Source organism: Lontra canadensis, unplaced genomic scaffold, assembly GCF_010015895.1.
Source record: "Lontra canadensis isolate GAN:19392208 unplaced genomic scaffold, GSC_riverotter_1.0 scaffold193, whole genome shotgun sequence".
NCBI classification, from domain to species: domain Eukaryota; kingdom Metazoa; phylum Chordata; class Mammalia; order Carnivora; family Mustelidae; genus Lontra; species Lontra canadensis.
The window spans coordinates 476,893-504,470 of record NW_022631187.1 but is presented as its reverse complement, the minus strand read 5'-3'; the positions used below and the strand labels follow the sequence as shown (position 1 = coordinate 504,470).

At 49.2% G+C, this 27,578-nt stretch overlaps 1 protein-coding gene across 6 annotated transcripts in view; it reads left to right on the top strand.

The window, feature by feature from the left end:
- The window catches only part of DLG3 (discs large MAGUK scaffold protein 3), a 55,084-nt gene extending 33,150 nt beyond the window's left edge, over positions 1–21,934 (top strand). For 3 of the 6 annotated variants that reach the window (XM_032847770.1, XM_032847772.1, XM_032847773.1), the window contains 10 exons: positions 10,190–10,366; positions 10,578–10,653; positions 11,472–11,571; positions 15,190–15,231; positions 16,545–16,595; positions 17,212–17,313; positions 17,896–18,068; positions 18,487–18,596; positions 19,235–19,326; positions 20,772–21,934. In XM_032847770.1, the coding sequence (XP_032703661.1) occupies positions 10,190–10,366; positions 10,578–10,653; positions 11,472–11,571; positions 15,190–15,231; positions 16,545–16,595; positions 17,212–17,313; positions 17,896–18,068; positions 18,487–18,596; positions 19,235–19,326; positions 20,772–20,878 (1,030 nt within the window). In that variant the 3' untranslated portion in view covers positions 20,879–21,934. Of the gene's footprint in view, positions 1–10,189; positions 10,367–10,577; positions 10,654–11,471; positions 11,572–13,441; positions 13,488–15,189; positions 15,232–16,544; positions 16,596–17,211; positions 17,314–17,895; positions 18,069–18,486; positions 18,597–19,234; positions 19,327–20,771 lie in introns of all 6 variants that reach the window. The other 3 variants (XM_032847769.1, XM_032847771.1, XM_032847768.1) reach the window with 3 other exon arrangements.
- The last annotated feature ends 5,644 nt before the right edge of the window (positions 21,935–27,578 follow it).

The following is a 27,578-nucleotide window of genomic DNA, read 5'->3' as shown; positions in this document are numbered from 1 at the left end:
TCTGATAGTGTCACAGAGCCTATAGCAGTTGGAGCCCTAGGGAGCTGCAGCTGTACTAACAGGAGAGAGGAGATGGGGTTTGCAGAGCAGGGGAGCCAGGAACGGGAAAGAAGGAAAGATTGCAGTGTTCGGAGAATGTGACTTGGTTTTAAGAGCACTAGTGACTTAATGGAAAGGCCTTTCCCAGCCTTCACCACAGTAGCCTCATCTCTTCAATGGTGTAGATCCTTCAATACGCAGGATGAGCGGAGCCCATCTTTCTGCCCACACTACGGCTTTTGCTCTGCTAGTGAATTTGCCCTCCACACTGGAAAAGTTCACAGAAGTAGGCCTCTCTTGAGCCTCTTGCTCAGGATCAGGGTGGTTGGGGTGTTTAATTCAGGTCATTCTGATGTGAAGGGAGTATGAAAAGACACAGGGTAGGTGAGAGTTCCATGGACCCTCCAAGTTCTAAACTTGTTCTTTTTTTTTTTTTGTCTGTTTCTTGAATGAATGAACGAATGACCTTGTTCTCCAAAGGCTGCCAAGAGGCCTGAGAATATATTTGTAGAATGAATGTTTACAAGTCTCTTCTGGTCAGGCTGGGTACATTCTTCATAGCCACAGGACAACATCAGGCAGACCTTTGGGGAGTTCCGGCCTCCTGGCTGGCCATCTACCATTCCGGTCTGCTTCCTACTCGAGGAAGGAAATCATGTCGGGCATCTGTAGTCTCCATTCCGGAAACTGTGTCAGAAATATTGGCTTGGGGGCACCTAGGTGACTCAGCTGGTTAGGGTCTGCCTTCAGCTCAGGTCAGGATCTGAGAGTCCTGGGATCAAGCCCCACATGGGGGCTCCCTGCTTAGCAGGGAGCCTGCTTTCTCCCTCTGCCACTCCCCCTCCTTCTATTCCCTCTCTTACTGTGTTTCTCTCTGTCAAAAAAGTAAATAAAATCTTAATAAAAAAAGATTGGCTTGATCATCAAAGAGGGCCAGAAAAGGCTCCATCTCATCATTAAGCAGACATTAATTGTGCAACTGTCCTGTGCTTATAGCCCAGCATGGTGCTTAGGAGAGCCTGACTTTGTCTTGTTCATTAATGAGTTTCAGTAATGGATTAAAATGCCAGTGAGGTGATTCTGGCAGGCTTCACTGTCTGACAGAATTTGGGGGTGATTAATAATACACATCTTAAAAAGCAATAGCAATTTCTGTGTGTTCCGGGCTACCAGAGGGTGGGGCAGATTTTTCCTATGTCAGTGGTTCTTGAACTGCCTGTTGCTAGAGCACATTCTCCAAAGAGCATTCCTGGACCTGTGCTTATAATCTCCTCAGCTGACCCAACAGGTGTTGTGACCCCAAATGTTCATACACTGCGGGGCAGTTGGTCCTTGACTGCCCGTCTAACGTCATAACTGACCTTTAAGGCCTGAGACTTTGAAGTAGACTAAAGACAACAGTGTCCTTCCTTGTTCTCCATGTTCCCTTCTGCACAGAGCCACAAAGACCTGACTTGCTATCAGGGGCACTCGTGCCTCTTGAGATGATCCATCTTGTATCAACCTGAGTACTCAAGTTTGGGCTTTTAGGTTGCTTTGTGGAAGCTGCTAGCAATTTTAGCTCTCTCAGTAAGGTCAAGAGCTGATGAGTGACTGTTGCTTTATGACTCTCAGTGCATGCTTCACATGGACCAGCCAAGAGAGGGGCTGCTCAATTTTCAAATAATATGTGCCTTTTATCTGGTACATTTTGAAGCTCAGGCTGCTATAACAAAGTACCATAGACTGGGTGGCTTAAACAACAGATGTTTATTTCTCACAGTTTTGGACACTTGGAAGTCCAGTAGATTCAGGTTCTAGTGAGCAACACCCCTCGTGCAACTTTCCTGGCTTGTAGATGGCCACCTTCTTGCTATGTCCTCACCTGACCTTTCCTGGGTGCATGCAAGGAGAGAGAGAGAGAGGGAGAGAGATTCTCCTTGTTTCTTCCTCTTCTCGTAGGGGAACTATCTCCCTCAAGATGTTATGTGAACCTAATTACCTCCCAGTCCATCTCCAAATATCATCACCTGGAAGGTTAGGGCCTCGAGGTATGAGCTTTGGTGGAACACAACCATTCAGCCTGTACCACTGTCCAGAGGAAGAAAGCAGTGTCTTATACCCCAGATGGCATGGGAGGGAAAGGCACAGCACCTGGAGAGTAACTGGGAGGGTGTTTTGTACCCCACTCTCCTAGCCTGATCTCCTCCACCATTCGTGAGCATCAGACACTGCCTTGGTCTGCAAAAGGATTCCCTTTGATGATGTACTGCAAGATTTTTGGACTTTAAGATTTTAAGACTGCAAGAGTTAAATAACCTTAAATTGAAAACATTAAGAAAGGCCATTGCTTTAGGATGAATACATACTAGTATGTATTCATAGTATACATAGTATGAATTTGGAAGAAAGAAATTTGGAGTGGGCAGGGTCACAGAGAAGGGTGGGACTCGGGGGAGCTGATGCAGGTGAGAGGGGTCCGACAGAGCGCCCCCATCCCCACCTCCCCAGGCCATACAGAGCCACCACAGGCAGAGGGGTAGGGCAGAGGGGTAGGCGAGCTATTAGGTGAGCACAGCAGGAGTAGCCACTGGTCTTTGAGGCTGAAGTGCTCTTGTTTATTTTGCTTGGAGAAACCTGCCTGACCAGTTTCCTTGGTAGTAGCCATTTTCTTTGCATTCCTGTTCACCAAGACGCTGAGGTGGCTGTGCCAGGTTCTTCTGATTTCTCTGGATCTTTTGCACAATTTAGGATCTGAACTGCAGAGACTTTGGCCTGGTAATCTGTTTACTTGGAGCTGATTATCTTCCTGCGTTCCGGTGGGGCAGTGAGGTCCCAGCTGACGGGAAGATTAGGCAAAGTCCCCCAGGGCACGTGTATTATGTGGGCAGGTGCATGCAGCTCTTAGGGGATACTGTTTGAAAGGTCACCACTTACACAACATATCTTTCAAGACCTTTGGCAGTGCTTTTTCCTTAGGAAGATAGGCAGTGGCATTTCAAGCTGCCATGCTGAAGCCTAGCTCGGGAACCCCAACCTGCAGACCCTGGGAAGTGAGCATCTGCTTTTCCTGCTGGTGTGACTTGGCTCCAGAAGGCAGCTTCGTTGCCCACTTTCACTTTGTTTTTACATGCCACATTTCCTCTGGGCCAGTCTTTGTCCTGCTTCAAGAGAGGTTGCTGTTTTTCTGGCCTGGCCGTAATGTTTAAGAAGTTGCAAGAAGGGGCACCTGGGTGGCTCAGTGGGTTAAGCCTCTGCCTTCGGCTCGGGTCGTGGTCTCGGGGTCCTGGGATCGAGCCCCACATCGGGTTCTCTGCTCGGCAGTGAGCCTGCTTCCCCCTCTCTCTGCCTGCCTCTCTGTCTACTTGTGCTCTCTCCCTCTCTCTCTCTCTCTCTCTCTCTCTGTCAAATAAATAAATAAATAAAATCTTTAAAAAAAAAAAAAAGAAGTTGCAAGAAAACCCAAGATCTGGCTTTCCCTTGCTTCACAGAGGCACGTGGCCATAACCAAGGAGGAACATATTCAGGGTTGAAGAAAAATCTTTTATGTAGACCACTTACTGTGATCTTAGGCTGTAGATGGTAATATTTCCATAGCTTTGTTCTCTCCTGACATAGTGTTTCCCTCTGAACTGACCAGTTGTCAACTCAGAGGCTTTCATGAAGTTCTTTTTATCTAGACGCAGAACGAATAAGGGGTTTCTGAGGCTTCTAGTTTCCCAACACACCTTCTTGTCAATAAACTCACATACATGGGGTGGGACCAAGGTACCAGAGCGGTTAAATGTGGTTTCAGGTGTCTGGAGACAGGTATTGGCTTTCTTTTTTTCTGCTCACTTTTTTTAAGTCAGAGGTTGAAAAGTTTTGTTGCTATATCATCTGGGCCTTCCATGTATAGGATTTCATTTTCAGGACAGTGGTTCAGTCTGATTTAAAAGGGATTTAAAAGGGATGGTATGCCCACAATAGCCAAACTGTGGGAAGAACCAAGATGCCCTTCAACAGATGAATGGACCATGTATACAATGGCGTATTATGCCTCCATCAGAAAGGATGAACACCCAACTTTTGTATCAACATGGACTGGACTGGAGGAGATTATGCTGAGTGAAATAAGTCAAGCAGAGAAAGTCAATTTATCATATGGTTTCACTTACTTGGGGAGCATAACGAATAACATGGAGGACATTAGGGGAAGGAAAGGAAAAGTGAATTGGGGGAAATTGGAGGGGGAGACCAACCATGAGAGACTGTGGACTCTGAGAAACAAATTGAAGGTTTTAGAGGGGAGGGGGTGGGGGATGGGTGAGCATTAAGGAGGGCACGGATTGCATGGAGCACTGGGTGTGGTGCATAAACAATGAATCTTGGAACACTGAAAAAATAAAATTAAATAAAAGGGGGGGGGTGGTATGGTATCTGCCTTGATTTTCTCTAGTGCCCTAAGGATAAAAGGTGGATAGGAGGATATATCCATGTTGTGGAGAAAGGTGCACCTTCATCCTCTTACCAGTTCCAGCTTGAGGCATTTGTAGCAAGGAGCCAGTCCCTGTCACTTTTAGGTTCCAGGCTGTTCCTAAGAGAGATCGTCACTGCTAGATGGCCACAGTTCAGCATGTTTCTTTTAAAGATCTCACATAGGTGGTCGATACTTTTTCAAAGTTAAAGTTTTAAAAAAATTATTAAAGCCTCATTTACTTATTTATTTGAGAGAGAGAGAGAGAGAGAGAGACGGGATGGTGAGGGGCAGAGGGAGAGAGAAACTGAAGCAGATTCCACACTGGGCACGGAGCCCAAGTGGGGCTTGATCTCATGACCCTGAGATCATGACTTGAGCCAAAATCGAGAGTTGGACGCTTAACTAACTGCGCCACCCAGGTGCCCCTCAAATTCATTAAGGTCTAATTTATATACTTTTTTTGATTACATGAAATATACATCATTTGAAAGGTGGTTTCAGTTTACTATTCAGCCTGTTCTCTTTTAATTTCTTCCTTCCTTCTTCCTCCTTCCCTCTCTTTCACTCTCTCTCCCTCCCTCTCTCTCTCTCTCTCCCCCTTTCTTCCTTTCTTTCACCCTATGCCCAATGTGGGGTTTGAACTCACAACCCTGAGATGAAGAGTCATGTGCTCTACCATCTGAGCCAGCCAGGCACCCCTTGTTCTCTTTTAATTGTACCTTCCACATGAAAGTTTAGGCTGGTAACGATAAAAAAGACGAAGTCGGTCTCACAAGGCCTACCACGTGAATGCCAAACTCCTTAGCTGGACTGCAGACCAAGCGCCTCGCACTACAGCCAAATTGGGTGCTGCTGACCCCACGATACACCCTGGGTTGCTTGCCTCCAAGCCTTTGCTTATGCTGTTCTTTCTATCCAGAAGGGCGTCTCCCCATGTTTCTCTTGAAATCCTGAACCTTCACTGAGGCCCAGTTCAAAAGTCAACCCCTCCCTCATAGCTTCCCCCAGTTAGGTGTGACCTATGCTCTCTCTGAATGCTTTTAGGCCTTGGCTTATCTCGCCTTCCTGCCTCTCACTACCACATACTTGGCCAGCACACTCCAAGGCCAAGATTTAACCTTGCTTCTGTGTCTCCCACCTATCGAACACAGTGTAGACAAAGTGAATGTTTAAATAATAGAAGAAAGGTATTTTTTAAGACATAGCCAAGTGGGAGTTAGCTTTCTAGGGGGAGGTTGTAATGTGACTGTGACTTAGACCTCGTGAAATTTTTGAGATTTAAGAGTCCCAGTGTGAGAGTCACCCATCACACAACTCTAGATGAGGCCCTGTGCACCTCTGGGCCTGCTCTCTGTCATCTCTGAGGATGTTTTCTAGCTTGTAGTCAAATAAAATTTTGGCAGCCAAAGAGAGAAAATGGATTTAAAGAAAATCCACATTGTGGGTTTGGAAAAGAAATCACCATCATGACAGTGGCAGGACTGGGGAGGGAATTGGGTATGTTTAACCTGGTAGAGAAGACCTAGGAACGACTTGAACTCGTGAAATGCTAGAGCAGGAAGTAAACTTAGAGACTTCTGAGGCTCTGATGTCCTGCAAAGCTCTTTTTCCATTTGTAGTTCTGACTGATAGAAAAGGAAATTCTTGTTCATTCATTTTACATTCTCAACTGAGAACGACGTTATGGTTCAGAATCTCAAATTCATTTCTTTCATTTCAAATTCAAATGTGTGACTATGTCTTTAACAAAATCATAGTTTAAAAACAAGCTTTATTTGGTTTTTCAGTGTTCCTCATCCACCCACACAAATCCATCAAACAAAATCCAGATAAACTTGGGGACCACTTTATATTGGGAAACAGCCCTTTTTTGGCCTTGTTAGCCGGAGAACTTAGAGCCAAACATGTTCCTTACCAGAAGTAAATGACTCAAGCCAGGTACTTCTTTCCTTTTTTGTCCCCCTTAAACACCCAGAAGAGTGCCTGAGCATATTAGATACTCAAAAATACTTGTTTAATTAATGAATATCCTTAAGCATTCTTAAGGATATTATATCATCTTCTAAGAATATTAATTTTGATGAGTAGTCAATGATATGGGAAATATTAATGATATAATTTCAAGTGACAACTAAGGTTGCCAAATTGTACATATACACCATGTCTCCATCTCAGTGAAATCTGTTTTCTGTGTACTTATTACACAATGTTATATAGTATCCCAACAATATGAAGAACTGTTCTGAGTTATATTAAATGTGATTTTTCTGGTTTTAGACTTCACGTTTTTCAAATAATCCATAATGAGCTTATATTAATTTAATTTTTAATGAAATTTAATGCATAGGAATAGTATAAAATTTCAAATACTAGAGTAACATATGCCAAAAAAATTAATCCTTTTCCTATTCTCCTCTTTTCTGGCTCTACAAAGGAAACTGCTTTCAAATATTTTGGCTGTAATAGAAAGAAACAGTGAATCTGGAGCACCTGGGTGGCTCAGTCAGTTAAGCGTCTGCCTTTGGCTTGGGTCATGATCCCAGGGTCCTGGGATGGAGCCCTTCATTGGGCTCCCTGCTCGGCGGGAAGCTTCCTTCTCCCTCTCCCTCTCCCCTGGCTTGTGTTCCCTCTCTCACTGTGTCTCTCTGTCAAATAAAGATTTTTAAAAAGAAAAAAGTAAATCTAAATAGACCTCTGGGTTAGACAAACTACAAAATAATAGGGACGTAGAAAAATAATCAGATAAAAAATAAAGTATTTGGGGCGCCTGGGTGGCTCAGTGGGTTAAAGCCTCTGCCTTCGGCTCGGGTCATGATCCCGGGGTCCTGGGATCGAGCCCCGCATCGGGCTCTCTGCTGAGCAGGGAGCCTGCTTCCCCCCCGCCTCTCTGCCTGCCTCTCGGCCTACTTGTGATCTCTGTCAAATAAATAAAATCTTAAAATAAATAAATAAATAAATAAATAAAATAAAGTATTTCTGGCAGGAAAGAAGCCATAGAAAAACCTTATGGGAAAGGAAGGGTAGTCATCTATGGACAGTGCTTATATAATAATGTAAAATTAAATATCGTTTATCCCCCCAAAATGTGATATAACTAAATTGGGAGGACAGGGGCAAAAGGATAGGTGAGTGCTATTGAAAACCAATATCTTGGAGCACCTGGGTGGGTCAGTGGATTAAGCATCTGCCTTCGGCTCAGGTCATGATCTCGGGGTCCTGGGATCAAGTCCCGCATCGGGCTCCCTGCTCGGTGGAGAGTCTGTTTCCCCTTCTCCCTCTGTGATCTCTCTCACTCTCTCTCTCAAATAAATAAAGAAAAGAAAAAGAAATAAAGAAAACCAGTATCTAATGTCTAAAATGTAAAAATAAAAAGTAATCAACAAATAGCAAGAAGAAGCAGTGATTTCAAAATGTGTTAGAAAAGAAAAACAGCACAAAAATTTGAAAGCAGTTTGTTTTTATGTTGACTTGTATTTTTGAAAGAAAAGTTGTAAAAGGTCCCTGTGCCTGTGGGTAAAGGCAAGGCAGACGGCGCCGCTGCCGGTGTGTGGTGTTGGCTGCCGACTTCCCAGTGACTGCAACCCACACTCACCTCATCCTTACTTAGTTCATGGCACATGTGTCTTAGTACAGTAAGGGATATGAAATTCCTCTTGGAAGTGACCTAGCATGTTAGTTTCATTTCAATCTCAGATGTTTAAAAAATGACCAATAATTGGCTTCCTGACATCCAGAAGACGTGTTTATATCAACTTGATCATATGTGCTACAGCTTCTTACTGCTGTTGGCAAAGGTCAGACATGTTTCTGTGAAGTGCTAGAATCTGTCCCTGGATTATCACCAGTAAGCTCTCCCTTCCAGTGTTTACAGCCTCATCCTAATCTCCTAATTCATTTTCACATCTTCCTTCTTCCCTCCCCAAACTAATTTGTGCTTAATCTAAGTTCTGTTCTTTTCCTTACTACATTTGTTTTAATCTTTGAAGCCCAGAATGACATTGAGTGTTTCTCATTGTCACTTGGAATAAGGTCTTCACCGTGCACGTCTTTGTAGGAACATTCTACAGAATGCCTTCCTTGCTTTAGGAAACTCCGTTTCGAATGCGGGGCAGATGCATTCAGATGTGATCCTGTGACATGGAGCCAGGAAAAAACCTCTTAGGCAGAGTGTCTCCTTGATCTGCTGGCCCAGCCTCCCTCCTTACTGCTTCGAGTGTATAAATTGAGGGAGATAAAGGGCTTTATGTCAGAGTTTGGGTATTTGGATTTTCAAATAATTTGATACTGATTTCTTAAGACTCCTGTTTTAAGAAATTTAGAAAGTAGGTGGAAATTTCACTCTGCACACTTTTACTGCCTTCTGTATTTCATTTGGGCCTGCATGTGGGGAAATAGTGGGTTTTACTCTGCAGCTTCCAGCCCAGCCACAGACCACTGAACTGCAGGTAGAAGCCTAAATCTTGGAACTAGTTCTGGGAAATGCACTGAGCTGTGTGTACAAAGGTATTAACAGAGAATGTAAAAAAGAGAGCCTCGATGGCGAGTAGAAAAACACAAACTTCTCGCTGAAATCACCCATTCGCAGTGACTCTGAGCAGAGATCCGGTGGATGAGGACAGTAGACACTTTCATGCAGGTGAGTTTCTTCCCTGAAGCAGGGAGCTCTGGTGTGAAGTGCCAGCTTCACCAGAGCCAGAGTCAGCGATGGATCCTGAAGGATTTGAGCTTGTACTTTTGCTTTAAATTTGCCTTCGAATCCACCCCATCCCACTCCCCATGATCATCCCATTGTATATGAGGGTGGATTAATGTTCCTAAGGCTCTTTTGATGTGTCGCTTCCCTACTCTCAAATCTTCAGGGGCTACTGGATCAGGTATATTAAAGGCCTTCCAAAATTTGCCCCAGACCTTTATTTCCAAGCTCCTTTCCTAGGACTCGCAGCTACAGCCAAGCTGGGCCCCTCCCTCCTTTTTCTCAAGCCTGTATGTTATAGTTCCCTTCCTGCCTTTTCCCACCTTCTTTATCACTCTATTCTGCATGGCTGGTCAGAGGACCTGGCCACTGTCCTAGGTTAGGTAAGGTGTGTGATCTGGGTCCCATTACTCTTCCTCCCTGAACCTTCCTCTCCCCCCATGTAAGATGAGAGATTAAACTCAGAGCCTTCTTTAAAGCATCCTTTCAACTTTATCATTGTGTGGGTGAATGTCAGCCTTAGCTTTTTCCTTCGTTGTCCCTGCACACAGGGTCCTTTTCTCTTTTTGGTCTCTGCAGCATTTACCATTCATTGTTTGAGACTGTAGTTCATATTTTTATGCCCTGCCTTCAACTACTTTTTGAAGATATGTTTGTAAACTGAGGAAGCCCTTTGGTAGAGCTAACTTGTTTCCCTGGGATGTGGGTGTGGGGGAGGACTGTTGAGTGTTCTACTTCGGATGTCTACCTTGTACCTAGATAGAAGCTTAGAGGCATTGGGACTCATGAAAGATTTTCTCTTATTCCCCTTTTTGGGAAAGTGGGATGTTTCTTTGAGAAGAGGCACATATCTGTAACATCAAGACTGAAGGAAGGATACAGTCTCCTGGAGAATTCCCTCTGGTCTGCTCTGAGGCTTCTGACTCTTTGGGTTGGCCTTCCTCCCATCCTTTCCAGAGTGCCAGGCTCCTGGCATTTAGGGTTAGGATGATGACTTCATCTTTCCCTGTGTGTTTCAGGGCCCTGTTTGATTATGATCGAACTCGGGACAGCTGCCTGCCAAGCCAGGGGCTCAGCTTCTCTTATGGTGACATTCTGCACGTCATTAATGCGTCTGATGATGAGTGGTGGCAGGCGAGACTGGTGACCCCGCATGGAGAGAGCGAGCAAATCGGTGTGATCCCCAGTAAGAAGAGGTGAGTGGTCATGATCCTGAGGCCTTCCTTGCCCTCTTCCTGGTATTGCTTTCTTCTGTATCTATTAGACTGTAAGTTGCTTGCTTGAGAGCAATTCCTTTTCGGTGGAGTTGGTGCTGAAGACATAGTTATGACTCAGGGAGCCAAAAGGTGGCTGGTGAGACTATGCACTGGTGGTGAGTAACAGGACTCCTTTCTGACTCCAAAACAGGGTGGAAAAGAAAGAAAGAGCTCGATTGAAAACCGTGAAGTTCCATGCCAGGACGGGGATGATTGAGTCTAACAGGGTAAGTGGGGATCCCCAAGGAAGTCAGCCAATATGTGAAGAGGAGTAAGAAGCTTGGAGTCTGTCTGCTGGCTAAGAGAACTGGGGAGCACAACAGAATATCTCTTTTTCAGGGGGCTGACTCTGTCCTATCAGAACACTGGCTGCTTTTCAGAAAGCAGAGAGAGGGCACTGAAACTCTGTGTCCAGTCTGTACTCCTTCCCCCTGGGTTACTGGCTCTTGAAGATGTGTTGGAATTGGACTGTCTGGAAAGGCTGACTTGTTCCGGGTACCTGAAGCCATCTGTGGGTATCTCCCTAGCTGCAGACCCTGTCAGAGCTGTGGGGACTCTGAGCAGAACCTGGCCTTGTTACCCAGCGAGGAAGGCTGGCCTCAGAGCTCCGACCACCTCCCTTCAGACCAGTGAGGCATGAGGGCTCAGTCATTCACCCCTTTTCTTCTATGAGCTTTGCAGGCCAAAGAACTTCTGGAGCGCTAGAGGGAAGAGAGACACAGAGTAGATCACTCTGTGAGTATCAGTGGCACCTTAGGGCATGTGTCCAGGAGGCTCCAATGACCTTTGTCCTTTAGAAAGTGCCAGTGAATGCTGTGAGTCTGGATTAGGTAGAAACCTCTAACATCCCTACAACATTTTCCTGTAAACATGATTTTCCTCTTACATCAACTTTCATTTAATCTCATAGATTCCATTTGTGAGAGATGGTCTTTATTTAGCTCACCATTGTCTCCATTTTAGTTTTTCTTGCATGCTTTAAAATCCATTGTTCTGTTTTTTTTTTTCTTCTGTCCTTCCCCTCCATCTTCATGTTCTTTCACAGTCGATCAAAACGAAACGTAAAAAGAGTTTCCGCCTCTCTCGAAAGTTTCCATTTTACAAGAGCAAAGAAAACATGGCCCAGGAGAGCAGCATACAGGAACGTAAGTAGCAGCAGGGTACAGAGAGCAGACTGTCCACAGCCCTGCCCTCTCTTCCTCAGTTGCACCTCCCCTTCTGAGAAGATGGGGAAAGTGTGTGTGTGTGTGTGTGCGCGCGCGCGCGTCTGTCCATGTGTGAGTGGGTGCGTGTGTGTGTGCACGTGCGTCCTTGTTTATTTACAGAGTCAGTGTAGAGATTGGCCTGCACAGGGAGACAGCGGGTCTCTCTCATCCAGCTGCTCACTCCGAAAGAATGTTGGAGGCTCTAAGGACCAACTGGTTCCAAGGCTGGCTACCAGGGCATCCCTGGCACTGGCGTTGGGGGTGCCAGACGAAGCTCTGCTGGGGTCATCATCAGTTCTCAGCCCCAGTAGCAGTTTTAGAAGAATGGTTTTTCAAGACAACCAGGTCTAGGGACTCAGTGTTGCTCTCCTGGCTTCTTCCTCCTGTGTTTTCTTTCCCTTAACTTTACTCATCTGTGTTAAGAGAAGAGCCTTTTCTTCCCTGGACACCTAGAGTCGGACCTGCTTCCTGAATTACATGCATGTGCATAGGCACCCAGGATGTCCTCCCGGCTCCAGCAGACTCACTGTCATCCCAGATACAGAGCCAGCCTTCAAAATAAAATCCTTTCTGCCTAAAGGAATTGATGTGGAAGGGGGATTACTCAACATTGTCTAAAGAAAGATTTATTGCAAAACAGCAAATGGTAGGAAAGGCCATAAGCTGACTTTTCAGAACCAATGTTGTGGATCCTGAGAAATGTTCGTATTTTACCATATGCCTCAGAAATTAACTGTTCTGGCCCTTACCTTAAACACCAGGTCAAGTTGGTGCGACACTTCTCATATATTAATCATCCTGCTGAATTGTAAGCCTTTCCTCTGCCGCCTTGTAAGGAGGGGCCTTGGGGTCTTAGGCTGTTGGGACTGGCGGGGGACTTTGTCTAGGCGAGCCTGATGTATGGTCATGGTCTACGTAGGTCATCACTATCTAGAGTGGTAGCTAGTCGATCCAAGGGTGCCTTCATGCAGATGGGGGTGATGGGCCATAATCCTGGGTAGCTCAGTAGAAGCACAAGCTGCTGTGGGTTCTGCTTGTGAGCAGTGGGAGACGGTCTGAAGGGAGGTCAGCGCAGTTCACCAGGTCAGCCTCCAAACCTCTGTGCTCTATCTAGCCTGGGGAGGGTTTGCCGTTGGGCGGCCCAGCTGAGGGACAGGGGCTGCCTGTTGGGTGAGAGTTGAAACCACCTAGTGCTTATTCTTCAGAAGGTGAGCTCATGCCCTGTGGTCTGCCCAACCCAGGCCAGCTTTGAAGGCCATACCTAACACTGCACGAAGCTTTCCCTGAAGGCTCTGGACAGAGTGAGTCACTATTAGGCAAAAGCTCCTTGGGATGATGATAATTCTGCCTGGTCTTTGGTGCACCCTCCAAGGGAAATGGCGATTACATGGACAGAGCAGAGACCTGGGCTTTGTAAGTACAAATTCAGCCAAAGCAGGTACTCTGAGCCTTGGAACAGATGGAACAGTCTACCTGTTCTGTCCTGTTGGGCTGTAGACTGTAGACCACCTCAGAAATGTAGTCTGCTCCAAGGCCCTATGGCAGCAAGTTTGGCAGTATGAAGTACCCGTATCTTATCTGTTCTGGGGTGTTCTTTCTATAGCAAAATTCTTAACCTCACTATAATTATAGGTCTTCATAGTATTTCATACTTCTGTCACTAATGCTTACCTGGCTCTGTATTCTTCCTTCCCCTTGTCTTTTTTCTCTATTTCCTCTTTTGTCCCAATTCTTTTCCTCCCTCCCTCCCTCCCTCCCTCCCTCCCTCCCTCTTTCCCTCTCTCTTTGTCCTTGCTGTCTGTGAAATCAGGACTTCCCTGGGTTAAGTGACGATTATTATGGAGCAAAGAACCTGAGTAAGTCAAACTTACACACCACTAACTATATTTCTGGCATGAGTGGACATGCTGGGGTTGGGGGTGTAGGGAACGTGGGTGAGGGCAAAGGGTGAGGGGAGGACAATGTTGTCAGCACTCTGACACCATAGCAGGAGAAGGAATAAGTGGCTCTGAATGTCACACTTTTGTCTGGATCCCTGGTACCCTAATAAAAGCCTATCATTCACGTCTGTGTTTTCCTTTTGTACCTTGAAGGGGTGGGGAGCCATCTTGGCCCCCCACCTTAGAAATGAGGTGGGCAAGAAGTACTTCTCCAGGGGTGACCACTCAGCTCATCTCTAGCCTATTGTTGAGGTGAGGGGTACTGGTTGGCTGCTTCTCCTAGTGACACAGCACTAAAGAACTGGGCTTAAGAATGAGCTGTTTTGGTCTCTCTAACTAGGGACAAGAGTACTGTGAAGCCCTTTACCCATCACGCATCTGGGACATCCCAGCAGGCCCACGGGCCTCAGGAAACAGCTGTGGGCTGGCTTTCCATGGAGCATCTCTAAGGCGCCGAGCTGGTGGGGGGTCTCAGCGGCACCTATGGACTATATGTACATATATATCTAGTGCCTTAGCTCAGGCAAACTCTGACCTGTCCTCTCTAGAAAATAATTCTAGAGTGGAAAATGAAGGGGCCAAGAGGACGGCACCTTAGCAGCCCCTCTGCATGGAGGGGCATGTATACGTGGCTGTGCCGGGCAGGTTCTGTGAGCATATACTCTCCTTCAATAAATAATAAAGGCATAAAGGGAAAGGAGCTTCCTCAGGGGATTGTTCAGGAACTCGCCTGGGATGGCGACTCATCCAGTCCTTCCTACGGGGCCACAGCATATCACAGTCTGGAACAGTGTCATCTTGGCTGAAACAAGCAGTGTCTCTGTCCATTGTTTGTTGTGTTCATGTTTCATTTTCATTTGCCTGTCCTCTTGGGAGCAGTGGCCTTTTTTTGGGCCATATTGCACCTTGTGTCTCCTTTGAGCATGGTGGCCATGCCCACACTCAGATGCGGAGTGTCCCAGCGGTCTGAGACTGGACGATTGTCTTGGCCTCCCAGCATTCCGTGTTTCTGGTCTCTGTGGTCTCTGATTGTGGATGAAGGTGCATCCTCTCTCACCACTGAGGCCAAGCTAGGAAGGAGGAGGAGGAGGCTAGATGATAGTGGTGGCAGGAGGGCTGTTGGTCCCACCAAACGGTCAGAGCCTCAGTCCCCGGTGACAGCTCAGCCTCCCTGTGCTTAGCCTCTTAGTTCTGGAGCACCACACAACTCTGTCCTTCAGGGGCTCTGTCTGGGGGAGGGGACTTCTCTTTGCTGCTGTTGCTGCCTTTCCTTTCCTGTCATTAGCCTTGGGAGATGCATTTTGAGATAGGATTTGGAAACACTCCAGGTCAGTTCTTTTGATTCAGATGAAGAGGATGCTGCTGAAGAATGGAAGGCTTGTAGTGTATCGGGAGGGACTTGGCGGACCGAGAGGGCTCTGGGGACAAGTATGACGTGGCCAGGGGCTCAGGATTGGCGCTCTGCCTCCCAGTTGGTAGCCCGGATGTGGCAGGCCTCCTGTGGCCTGGCTTGCTTGGCAGTTCAGTGTCTTGCCTCCTGGAGGATTTGAGTTTTGTGCCGCGTGTGACCTCTCAGTGGTGTGTTCTGAATCAGAGTCTTTTTCTTGTTGGCTTGCAGAGGGAGTGACATCCAACACCAGTGACAGCGAAAGCAGTTCCAGTAAGTGTGTGTCATTCTCCCCCATGTTGTGTAGCTCTACCATGTGTCCCAGCCATCCTCATTCCAGCATTGCATGGCTGCCATTTCTGTTCAGAGGCTAGTGCTTCGTTTAGCCACGTACACTTTGAGATCCTGGAAATGCTGTGGCCACTCTGTCCTGATGGGGTGGGATTTAGGCCATGAATTAAAGGAGAGTATAAGGCCTGCACTTCTGGCCAGGACCCGACCTAAAGCCGTCCCAGGGGCCCTGGGAAGGGTGAGGTGCCAGTGAGTAAATCCCTGCCGTGGGGCCTCCTGGGCTATAAACGCTGCCAGTTTTATAGATTTGCTTAGAGACCAAAAGACAAATGGCTCCTGTGGGATGTTGTCCTGAGTTGCCTTTGCGGGTCTCTAGGACCTCCCGGGTCAAGGCTCGGTGTCTTTGTCCTTTTGCTGGGTTAAGCAACCTGGTAGCTGCCCAGTTTTCCTTCTGAGATCCCGTGACCAAGCCAGAGAAGCCACAGGTGGAACCCCACGAACTTTGGGACCAGTGGCCTCTCAGGAGCTGTGGCTAGAGGTCTTGTACAGTCTGCCCACGAGTCTTAGGCTCAGAGGAAGCCTGTGAACGAGGATCCTGGGGCTTGATGCAAATATTGCTGCCTTTCCCTGCACTGCCATCAGCCCTGTGGCACCCAGACACCCAGAACCAAGTGGCTTGGTGACTATTTTAGGAAAAGTTCATCATCACTAGGGTGTATGGAGTTCTACCATAAGGAGAAAGCGGGGCTTGGCATTGCTCTTTGAGGGGCCTCGGGACCTTAGCCCAGCCTTGAGCCACTGATCTGGGTATTTCATCAGTGCAAGGGGGATAGACAGACCCTTAAAAGAGCAAAGTTAGCCTTCATTAGTGCCCTGATTCCCCTGCCTGCAGATTAGGGGACATGGGCAGCATTTATCATCCAGTTGAAGCCTCCCTGTGGTTCTTACCAGAACAAGAGCGTAATTGAGCACAGTTGACTACTGACTACAAGAACAGTTCTTGAGAAATGGGGGTGGTTTTCGGTGGAGGCTTCATGGCTTCTGGGTCACGTCCCTTTGGTCAGCTATGTTTTGCTGAATGAGAGGACTCCTGACTCCCATCCCAGGGATGGTGAAGGGCTTCCTGTGCTCTCTTGCTGATGGGTAGCAGACAGGCCCACAAGGCATGTGGTAGCAAGTACCACCTGACAAAGCTGTTTTCTGGCAGAGGTGGGGGTGAGGTGAATGCTGTAGGGGGTCCAGGACGCAGGGAAGCCAATTACAAAGTGCTAACGTGTCTCCCTTTTTTGTTGCAGAAGGACAAGAGGATGCGATTTTGTCCTATGAGCCAGTGACACGGCAAGAAAGTAAGTCCCCTTCTGAGAGTCTTGCCTTGGAGCTGGTTTCGTGACCACAGGGCCCAGTGCAGTGGTGGGCTGTGTCAGCACAGGGAAGGGCACTCGGGAGCAGGAGGGCGGGGCTCGCCTCATGTGCGGACCCCCGGCAGCTCCTTCTTGCCCATGTCTTCCTTGTGTTATAGAAAAGGGGAAAGGAAACCCAGTGTGTACCCCTCACCATACCTTTTTTCTGCCAGGGTGCCTCCCAGAGCAGAGGACGGGTTGACAAAGAGGGCAAAGGGTCCGTCTCAGCGGGTGTGACTGTTGCCAAAAGAAAGGTCCCAGTCCCTCCCTGTAGTGGGTTCTCAGGAAAAAACCTTGCTTAGCTGCTGGTGCCCGTACAGAGATTGCTCCTGAATCTGTTGGAAGGGGAGATGCTTCTGATTTCAGACTTGCCTTGGACTGAGATATTTTCAAATTAAAGGCTCTTTGATGTCTTTGTAGTTAAAAGCCAGGGACTAGCCACGGACACTCTGCCCTGTCTGAGTGGCGGCTCCAGAGCCTCGGTGTTCTAGGCAGGCGTGGAGATGGAAGAGGCCGTCAGGTGGGAGGCCTTGCTCATGACCTCCATGCTCTCTTTCTCCAGTTCACTATGCAAGGCCTGTGATCATCCTGGGCCCGATGAAGGACAGAGTCAACGATGACCTGATCTCGGAGTTCCCGCATAAATTTGGCTCCTGTGTACCACGTAAGAGCCCCAGTTTTGGAAGGGAGGTGTGAGTGCGCCGGGAATGATTACTCGGATGTTTATGGAAAGGCTCTGGGGCCAGGTGCTCGGATTCTCTGGGAACAGGGTCTGCTGCTCTGGAAGATTTTCCCACAAGGCTGGTGGGGCTGGGAGGCCTAAGCCATGAGGCTGGCCTGCTTCCTCCCTTGGAGAGAAGTTTTGAGTAGTGATGGTCAGGAAGGATTGGGCGAATGGGGTGCCTGGTCCAAGTGGCGTTGGCATGGCCCCATGGACAGCTTGTTACGTTCGCTGGCTCCCATGCCTCATTTGGCATCTTCTGCCAGCTTTTGACCCAGGAAACCGTACCTTTCTGGTTGAGTTTAAACTAAAGCAAATAGCTCCCTGTGTGTGAGCCCTGCTGGTTACAAGAGAAGTAGGCAAGACACGCTTCTTTCCAGCTACTCTCCCCCCGCCCATCTGCCCACTCACTTGGAAAATATTGGAGTGGCCCTGAGGCCCACATGAGAGAGGAACGGGTCATCTCTTTTGGCCTGGAGCAGGTCATTGTCCTTGGGCCACAGAGCATTTCTTTTCTTCCTCCAGATACCACTCGGCCTCGGCGTGATAATGAGGTGGATGGACAAGACTACCACTTTGTGGTCTCCCGAGAACAGATGGAGAAGGATATTCAGGACAACAAGTTCATTGAAGCAGGCCAATTTAACGATAATCTCTATGGGACCAGCATCCAGTCAGTGCGGGCAGTTGCAGAGAGGGTAAGAAGAGAAGAGATGGCCTTGCTAAATATAACCCTCAAAGGAAAAACTGAAATGTTCCCGCTCGCATTCCGTTAGGGTTCGGCTCCTTCCCGCACGGGGCCCACAACCACGCAGCACACTGGCTCTGCGTGTTCTCAGCCCCTGGATGGAGATAGCTGTATCTCCTTCATGCAGCTCTCCCCAGCGTATCACCGATGTGACTGGTGACCCCTCTGCAGATAGGCCTAGCCAGAAAAGGCCTAGGCGGAGCAAAATGTGGGGCCTGGGTGCCTCAGTGGTAGAATCTTCTAGGCCTCTCTGGGTGGCCCTGGGTGCCCGCCCCCGCCAGGCAGATGTTTGTGTTGCCACTGGGTAAGTGCTTGGGGCTGGGTAGACAGGGACCGGGTGGGCTGATAACAAGTCTTTGCCTTTTCAGGGCAAGCACTGCATCTTAGATGTTTCCGGCAATGCTATCAAGAGGCTGCAGCAAGCACAACTTTACCCCATTGCCATTTTCATCAAGCCCAAGTCCATTGAAGCACTTATGTGAGTATTTGCGAGTTTCAGACTCTCCCAGCTAGGAGAGGGCCCTGGAAAGGAACAAGAAAATAAACTGATTTGTTGGGCAGGGGTAGGACGCCATGGAAGCTCTAAGGCAGGTCTGCATCCACTCTGAGGGCTCCTTCTGATGTGAGTGCCCGAACCTGTATTCCGGTCGTGCTTTTAAATCTGCCAGGTTTGGGGAAGATGTTGAGCCGTGGGCCACTGCTGCTCTCAGAGGGCAGCTGAGCGGATTTTCAGGGAGCCTGGGAGCAGTCCTTTGTGGTAATCAAAACGTAGCATCCAGAGGCTGCCTGGGTGGCTCCATCGGTTGAGCGTCCTACGCTTGGTTTCAGCTCAGGTTGCGGTCCCAGGGTCATGAGATCGAGGCCCACTTCGAGCCCAACCTCGAGCCCCACTTCGGGTTCCGTGCTTAGCGGGGAGTCTGCTGGAGAGTCTCTGTCTGGCCTTCCCCCTGCCTTTGTGCTCTCTAAAATAGATCAATAAATCTTTAGAACAAAAGATTCTCTCTCCCTCTTCCCCTGGCCCCTCCCACCCCCAGTTTGTGCACTGTCTCTCAAAAACAAAACAAATGCACACATAGAATCCAATTTGATACCATTTTTCTTCTCTGTCTTTGTCAGGGAGATGAACCGACGGCAGACATACGAACAAGCAAATAAGATCTTTGATAAAGCCATGAAACTGGAGCAGGAGTTTGGAGAATACTTCACAGGTAAGAAGCCCTGCTGCCTGGCTCCGGTAACACAGGAACAGCCTGACACCTGTAAGTGTCTCCAAAAGGCTTAGGTACCTGGCACCGTCCAGAGTGTCTGGATGCTTTGCAGGTCAGGCCTTTGCAAAACACTCAAGTTCCTTCCATCCAGCTAGAGGAGTTTAGCCAGTTTGTAGTCTCAACCACACCACCAGCTGCTTCCGTGGATCATTTTGTTCATCTTGTCTTCAGGTCCCTACCAGATCAGAGGCTCCCTGTGTTACTTTGCTTCTCTCCCTCCCAACTCCTCCCCACAGTGTAGTCCTCGGTTTTGCGTGTTTTAGGTGCCAAATCTATGGTGGTTGATGATGATGATTCTTCGGGGGGATGTTCAAGTTATCTGTCAGTGTGTGTGTGTGTGCGTATGGCCATCTGTTTGAGGTCCGTTCCTAAAAGGTTGTTACGGTTTCTCTGTAATATGTTGATTACCTTTTTTTTCTCTTATTTTTTTAAAAGATTTTATTTATTTATTTGAGAGAGAGAGAGTGAGAAAGAGAGAGATTGCAAGAACAAGTTGGGGAGGGGCACAGGGAGAAGCAGACTCCCTGCAGAGCAGGGATCCGACATAGGACTCAATCCCAGGACCCTGGGATCATGACCTGAGCTGAAGGCAGATGCTTAACCCACTGAGCCACCCAGGCGCCCTGCAATATGTTGCTTGCCTTTACAATCACAGGGAGAGAGATGGGGGGTGGGGCTGGACAGGGGATGGGCATGAGGGGGGCACTTGTTGGGATGAGCACTGGTTGTTTTATGTAAGTGATGAATCACTCAGTTCTACTCCTGAAACCAATATCCCCTTACAGGTTAACTAACTAGAGTTTAAAGAAAAAAAACGGAAAAAAAAAAAAGATAAAGCACAGTGACATTTCTGTGCAGGTTGCAGGTAAAGCAGGGAGAGGGTGCAGAGCCGTGCTCTCAGACCTTGGGTTTTGGAGCTCCCTTTACTGTTACGTCTCTGTCCTAGTTTTCCTGACCAACCTCTGACATAGAGTGGATGCGATGGCCCCAGGAGCTCTGCCTCTCGCTAGAAACTGTTTCTTTCGGTTCTTTCTTCGGATAACTGGGATTTTCCAAATCTTCTACCGAGCCTGTTTACAATGACCAGCTGTTGACCTCACGGCTGCCAAGAGCGACATGAGCCGTGAGGTCTGAAATCTAATGGGTGCTCAGTAAACATTTTCTGAACAATCCGTTTTCTCGTTCGTTGCCACTTAGTCTTACTGTCTCGGCAAGATGACACTGAGCCCTGGGCTTAGAGCACCTGCCGTCTTCCGTCGTGGCCCTAGGCCGTGCGGGGTCTCTGCCAGGTGGAGCTGGGGCTGGGGGCTGCCAGGGCAGGCTAGACTGCCGGGTTGACGGTGCTGTGGAGCACAGTAAGAATTCTCTTTTCCCCTCTACTTTAGCCATTGTACAGGGTGACTCACTGGAAGAGATTTATAACAAGATCAAACAAATCATCGAGGACCAGTCTGGGCACTACATTTGGGTCCCATCCCCTGAGAAACTCTGAAGAATCCCCACCAAGCACTCTCTTGTGAACAGAAGACATCAAGTCCCTCTTCCCTCCTCCCTCTTCATTCCTGTCCCCACCAGGAGAACAAATGACTACTGTTCTTGTCCCCTTTTTTAGATATGTCCCCAAAATTGAGTTTTCTAGTCCTGTTTTGTTTTTTTAAATTTTCATTTGGTTTTAGTTTATTTTGGGGGATGATGCCATCTCACTCATCACGTGACTCTGCCCATTCCTGCATGGACCTTTCCCAAGCGCTAGCACAGGAGCAAATCCATCAGAGTCATTGTTTTCATAAAAACCAAGCAGAAGCGAAGAGACGAGAGGAGGACTGCTGGAAAGCCAGGCTCCGGACAGCTGCACGGCTTGTGAAGCAAGCTCCGTGTGCCGCGTGCCGAGAGGCTCCCGGGCATTTCTGCCTCTCCCGCTGCTTTCACGCAGCGCTGAACGGTGCAACGTATGGCGACAGAAAGTATCTTATTTATATATAGATATATATATGTAATTTATATAAAATATATAGAAATTATTATATATATATATTATACACTCTCATATAATATATATATATTCACACACATTTGGACTAGAAAATCTATGGAGACTTCATCAATGGTACTGTGTTATTAGAGAAATGCTTTAATTTTCATATTCCAATCAGATGGCATCTTCTATCCCAACTGGTTGGGGAGGGATTGAAAGTGGTAGTAATTACTGTACCAAGGGCACTTGTTTCTGGTCATTCTCTCGAAAGCTGAGGTTTTCTCTAGGATGGGTCAGCCGGTGGGCCTCGGCTCTGGGGGGTGAGAAGGTGGGAGAAGGGACCCTGAGGCAGCTGCCGCCTGCCGCCCGGGAGGCACAGTCGGTCCAGGGGGACGGAAAGCGAGAGAATGGCCAACAGTGCTCCCGATGACATTGCCTATTGTTTCCTGCCACCTGATGTGTCTGCATGAGAGGTTTCCTTTTTGTTCATTTTTAAGCTGCTGTTAAACCAAAACCATGTTGTGCTACCGTGTCAGCCTTTTCATTATTCCAAATTTTACTTTTACTATTTAAGTGAATGCGTAGACTCCAATTTGACAAGGGTTTGAAAGGCTCATGACATTGTGGAGGAGCCGGGCCTTGTGACCGTGGGTACGCCCGGTGCCGCCAGCCTTTCCGCGGAGGGGAGGCAGGGGCCCTCACTCGCAGCCCGGGATGTGCCCGCTTCCCCTGAGGCCCCTCTGTGGGGCCCCACCAACGGGGACAGGGAGTCCCTTGCCAGCTCGGTGCTGGGACGGTGGGAGTGCCGTGGGCCTGGCCAGCCATGTGATGAGAAGTTGGATTTGGGTTTTTTCTGCAGCTGCTCTATACGCCCTCCCCCAGCGCCCACACCAACAGCTGGTAGCTTACTGTGGCTTCGAGAAGGGAGTAGACTCAGGCCGTCCGCGTCACCTGCAGAGCTAAGAGTCCCTTGCTGGTGAGACCAGTTGGTTTTTCTCTGACCAGGAGCGTGGGGGGGGTGTGGGTGTGGCTCAGGCCCCACCCCCACCAGGCTCTTTTGCGGCCCCCCCACGCCTCCCTTGCCCCACGCTGGGCACGACACAGGAGAAGAGCGTGGATATGCCTGGCCCTGGGCTTGAGTCCACGGTTTCCCAGCCCGCGGCGTTGTGACTGGTGTGAACGATGCCACGTCCAAGACGCTCAGAGTGCTACCAGCCAAACTTAGGAAATCTGTTAGCAGTTCTCCTACTAGCACAATGAGGCTAACTATACAGCGTGGGGCCCAGAATGAGGGGAAAGAAAGGGCAGCAGCTTTACCTGGGCAGTACACTGGATTGAAGGCAAAGAGGGATGATGTGATGGCCAATCGCGACTCTGGTGAGGAGGGGGTGAGTGGGGGGTGTCATTTCTCAGATGTTAAGTGATGTACTCTGAGTGATGCTCAACCCGCTGCCCCTCCGAGGGAAGGAGATCGAGATTCAAAGTAAGCATGACACTAGTTGGTTTACCAGTGTTCCTTCCAAGGAGACATATATTTTTTAATAAACGATAGTTGCAATGAACTGTGTGTGGCTCAGAGACCTTCTTCATGGGGTCGAGAAGGGAGGTGGGCGCAGAGCCGTGGGAAGGTCTCCAACCTTGGAGGTCCAAAAGACTCTGCTCAGGGTCGCCTGGGTGGCTCAGTTGGTGAAATATCCGACTGTTGATTTCGGCTCAGGTCGTGATCTCACGGTCACGAGGTCGGGTCCTGCGTTGGGCTCCACGGTCAGCACAGTCTGCTTGTCCCTTTGCCCCTCTGCTTCTTCCCCCTCTCCTCACCCATCCACTTGCCCTCACCCACGTGCTTTCTCAAAAATAAGTAAAATCTTCACAAGACTCTACTTGGTGACCATCCACAGACTGAGTCAGGTGTTCTGAATGCTTCCAGACCACTGTGGTTGTGCTGGGTCCTTCGTGAAAGCTATATGCTTGGGCTTCCACTGCGGCCCACAAACACTGCCTCACAGCACCAACCGGGTGTGAGGCGTGTCCATGTTCTCCGTGGCAAAATGCTGACATTTCCCCAAAAGGTACACAAGATGGGAGACACCTGCCACGGCAAAGATGTTTGTTGAGAAGAAAGCAGGGGCCAAGCTAGCAGCGGGGCCCTGAGTGACAAATACAGCAAGAAAAAGCTGGCCTACTGGCTCCCAGCATTTCTAGAAACCATTGAGAGCTCAGGGGAAAACGAGGGTGGAGATGGGCCCAGGGTAGGACCCAGCTGGCAGAGCGGGTGGCAGGCCCCCTGAAGAGAGGAGCTCCAGAGCAGGCACGCGCAACCTGGCTGACGGCACGGCAACTTCTGCGGAAAAAAGCCCGGTGAGCCACGTCTGTGACTGCGGTCAAGAGCGACCATTCGTCAGAAGCCGTGACGTATGCGGCCAAGCCACAGGAGGGAGAAGACTCCTCTCCAGTTTGTGGCACTTTACAGTTCGCAGGGCGCTTCCTTTGACATGTTCTCTCATTTGCAAGAAGGCAGCCCAACAAAAAGGAGTCCCCAATATGCTCCTTGAGGGCTTAAGGGACTCCAGCAGCCAAGTGCAGAGGGAACAAAGAGCCAGGCCTGTCACCCCACCCTGTTGAGGCTCAGTCTGTCGACAGCTGCTCTTCCTCCTAGGGGAGGCTCAGCTGAAGAAAATTCGGCCCCAGGGGGGAGACACTGAGCAGCTCAGAAACACCCAAGGTAGACTCGCCGCCCCCTCCGCCAAGCTCTGCTCTGACCAGATGGCTAGAGCCCCATCTCCCCCGGGAGTCAGTGCCGGGATCTCTCCCCGGTTCTGCTGCTGCTGACAACCCAGCAAGCCCTGTCTGACTTTCTCCATCTCTGACAAGCCTTACTTGAAACCCTTCCTTGGGCAATACTGACGACAACAAAAAAGATTCGTCCAGGGGTGCCCAGGTGGCTCAGTCATTAAGCGTCTGCCTTCAGCTCAGGGCATGGTCCTGGGGTCCTGGGACCGAGCCCCGCATCGGGCTCCCTGCTGGGGAGCCTGCTTCTCCCTCTCCCGCTCCCCCTGCTTGTGTTCCCTCTCACTGTGTCTGTCCCTGTCAGATAAATAAAATCTTAAAAAAAAAAAAGATTTGTCCAGATACAAATGCCCAACCTTCTCTTGAGGCAAAAGAGCCACTAGAAATGACCTAAATGAAGCCAAAAGCTTTCGTACAAAACGTGGGGAAGTCATGCTCTGGGACGAAGCTGATAGGGATGCAGAGGGAAGTGGGGAGCCGGACAGCAGGACTGGGGAGAGCCCGGAGATCAGGGGTCAAGCAAGAAAGGATGGGACTGAAGGGACACCGGGTTCAAGCAGAAATGCCATGGAGCTGTTTCCACAGGGACAGCACTTGCCTGGTGCCACCCCCTGAAAGCCCAAGGTGTGAGAAACCCTTGTAGAAACGAGATGAGTGGGTCCAAAACGAGGGTCGAAGCTGGGGAGAAGCGCACCAAGCTCTCTGGGCCCTGGCAGGAGCCATCCAGTGTCAGCATTCACAAACTCTGCTGTTCAGGCCCATTCCCACCCAGTATTTCATGGCCTCAGTCCCATTAATCCTTTGACCCTGTCTGCCCTGGCCCCTCTAGGACATTCTGTTGCCGTACAGGTAACTTCCCGAAGGTCAAATTGCACACGTGGAAAGGCCTCTCCCCCATCACTTTACAAGGAAGAGCCGCACTGAGGCTCCTGCACGCTCGGTTCCTCCCCAGCGAAGCCCCGACTGCACCCTCCCTGTGGAGCTGAGCCCACGGTCACGGTGTGATACCCACGGGCGAACAAATGAACTCTCGGGTCCTGTCCCTGCCCCTGCGCGGGCACGCTGACTGGAAGCGCCCGGTGTCCTTTGAAGGACCAGGAAGTGGGTGGCCTGAGAACAAGGATTCGGACCCGCCTACTTGCTGTGAAGGGCAGGTGCCAGAGGATGTTGTCCTGACGGGCCTTGCCGTCCCCACAGTCGTCCTCCACGGAGCCCACTGAACCGGCCACTGATGCTCTCCACCTCCCATGGGGCCCTGCTACCCACAGAGAAAAGTCCAAGCCCCTTAGCACGGCCCTTCTGCCACCAGGCCCCGGCCCTTCTCCCCTGCCTCACCGTTCCCCACATCCCTCTGCTCCAGCCCTGAACACCAGTCTCACACTTCTTTTTCTGCCCATCGCTGCCTCCCTGTCTTGCTTGCCCAGAAGACTCCTCTTAATATTTTTAAGACTCAGTTCAAGAGTTCCCCTCCTAGGGCGCCTGGGTGGCTCAGTCAGTGAAGCATCTGCCTTCGGCTCAGGTCGTGATCCCTGGGTCCTGGGGTCGAGTCCTGCCTCCGCTCCCTGCTGGGCAGGAAGCCTGCTTCTCCCTCCTCCACTCCCCCTCCTTGTGTTCTCTCTCTCTCCGTCTTTCTCTCTCAGAGATAGATAGATAGATAGATAGATAGATGGAGGATGATAGATAGATAGATAGATGATAGGGAGTTCCTCTCCTATGCTGCCTTTCAGGAAACACCTCCTTTTCCCTCCCACCCTTTAGGTCAACTTGAGTGTCCCTTCCTTGGTGCTGGGAGACCCTGTACCAGACCTTTCGTCTTCGTAACAGCTGACCTTCATTTTGTACTTCCTTCACTTAGTGCCCCCCAAACTGCCCTATGATGCGCATGTTCTCTCCTCTTCCAGAAGAGGAAACAGAGGCCCAAGGAGGCCACACAGCTGGGAACCCGTAGGACTGAGTCAAGCACGGGCTGTCCAGCTACAGCAGCTTTGCCTCCTCGCACTCTGCCGCACTTGGGACATTTTACTGCACTTATCTCTTTTTGTCTTCCTGTCCTTAACTCCTCTGTGAAGGCAACAAACTGTGACTTAGTCACATGCATTCCCACAGCTCACAGCACAACACCCATTGTGTAGCAGGTACGCAGCGAAAGGCACAAGGAACGCACCGGTCTTTGGCTCTGCCTCGGAGGGAAGAGACTTGACCAGGCCCAAACCTGTGGTGAGTATGAATTTTCTTTCTCCAACCTCTTACCAAAATGCGCTGATTCTTTACCGTATTCGTTCAGTTTGGTCCTTTGTTTTCATCACTACCCCTACTCTCTCAATAGCCAGAGACACAACCTGGTGAGCACCCAGTGACAGGTGCCCTGCATGATGCTAAAAATACAATGACAAGTCAAAGAAGATAGTCCCTGCTCTCAAGGACCTTTTAGTATAGTTGGGGGAGGGCAACACACAAGTCAGTGACTTAAGCATATAATTACACATCACACTAAATGTCACGAAGGCCATACATGGGATGCAGCAACAGATGATGTAATGAGAGGACCCGCTTAAGAGAAGGTGCCCCAGGAAGACTTCCTGGAGGAGGTGACGTTCAGGTTGAGACTTTTAAGATCAGTAGGATCAAAGCGGTGGAGGAGCAGGTGTGGGATGTGGTAGAAGGAAGGATTTACCACCCTCCACTGGCCCTAATCTGCTCAGCCTGAAGTTTCTCTACCAACCAGCCTAGAATAGTAGCCTTTTTACCAGTGAGTTGGGCTTTTTGTCTGGAGTGTGCCCAGTCCCCACATCTATGAAATCCTTCAGGCTGCAGTTCAAATGCCATTTTCCATGAGGATGTCACTGGTCACTCCAGAAGAGCTTTCCCCTTGCTGTCTTTTGTGCCACTCTAGCAGGTTCTACGGAACTTGCCCTGTTCTTCCTTTCGTGGTAGCTAGCCACCCATTATGTCTTCTCCAGCTAGACAAAACGCTTCTGGAAGGCTGGGGTTGCATCTGGTATCTTCATATTCTTCGCTGCAGCTAATACGCGCCAGATGCTCAATAAATGATTGTGGCATGACTTCCTCTTTCTGGACCTCACTATCTTAATCTAAAACATGAGGAAGTTGCGCAGATGAGCTCTAGGGCCTCTCCTATCAGTGATGATAAAAGAGAATTCTAAAGGACGTGCACCATGAATCCACAAAAAGAAAGTTCGTGCCTTTTGCAAATTTTCGGTTCAAAAAAACCCAAAGGGACAGTGATGCAAAGGCTGGAGGTCTGAATACAGCTGCCAAAGAGCATGGCACGTGAGCACATTAGGTTTTTGCACAACTGAACATCACACACAGACAGGAGCCAGGTGCCGGCCATGAGACAGCAAAGGATCCAGAAGAGATGCATGGACTAGGACAGAGGAAATGTCCCTTTCCCAGCTGGGAAGAGGGG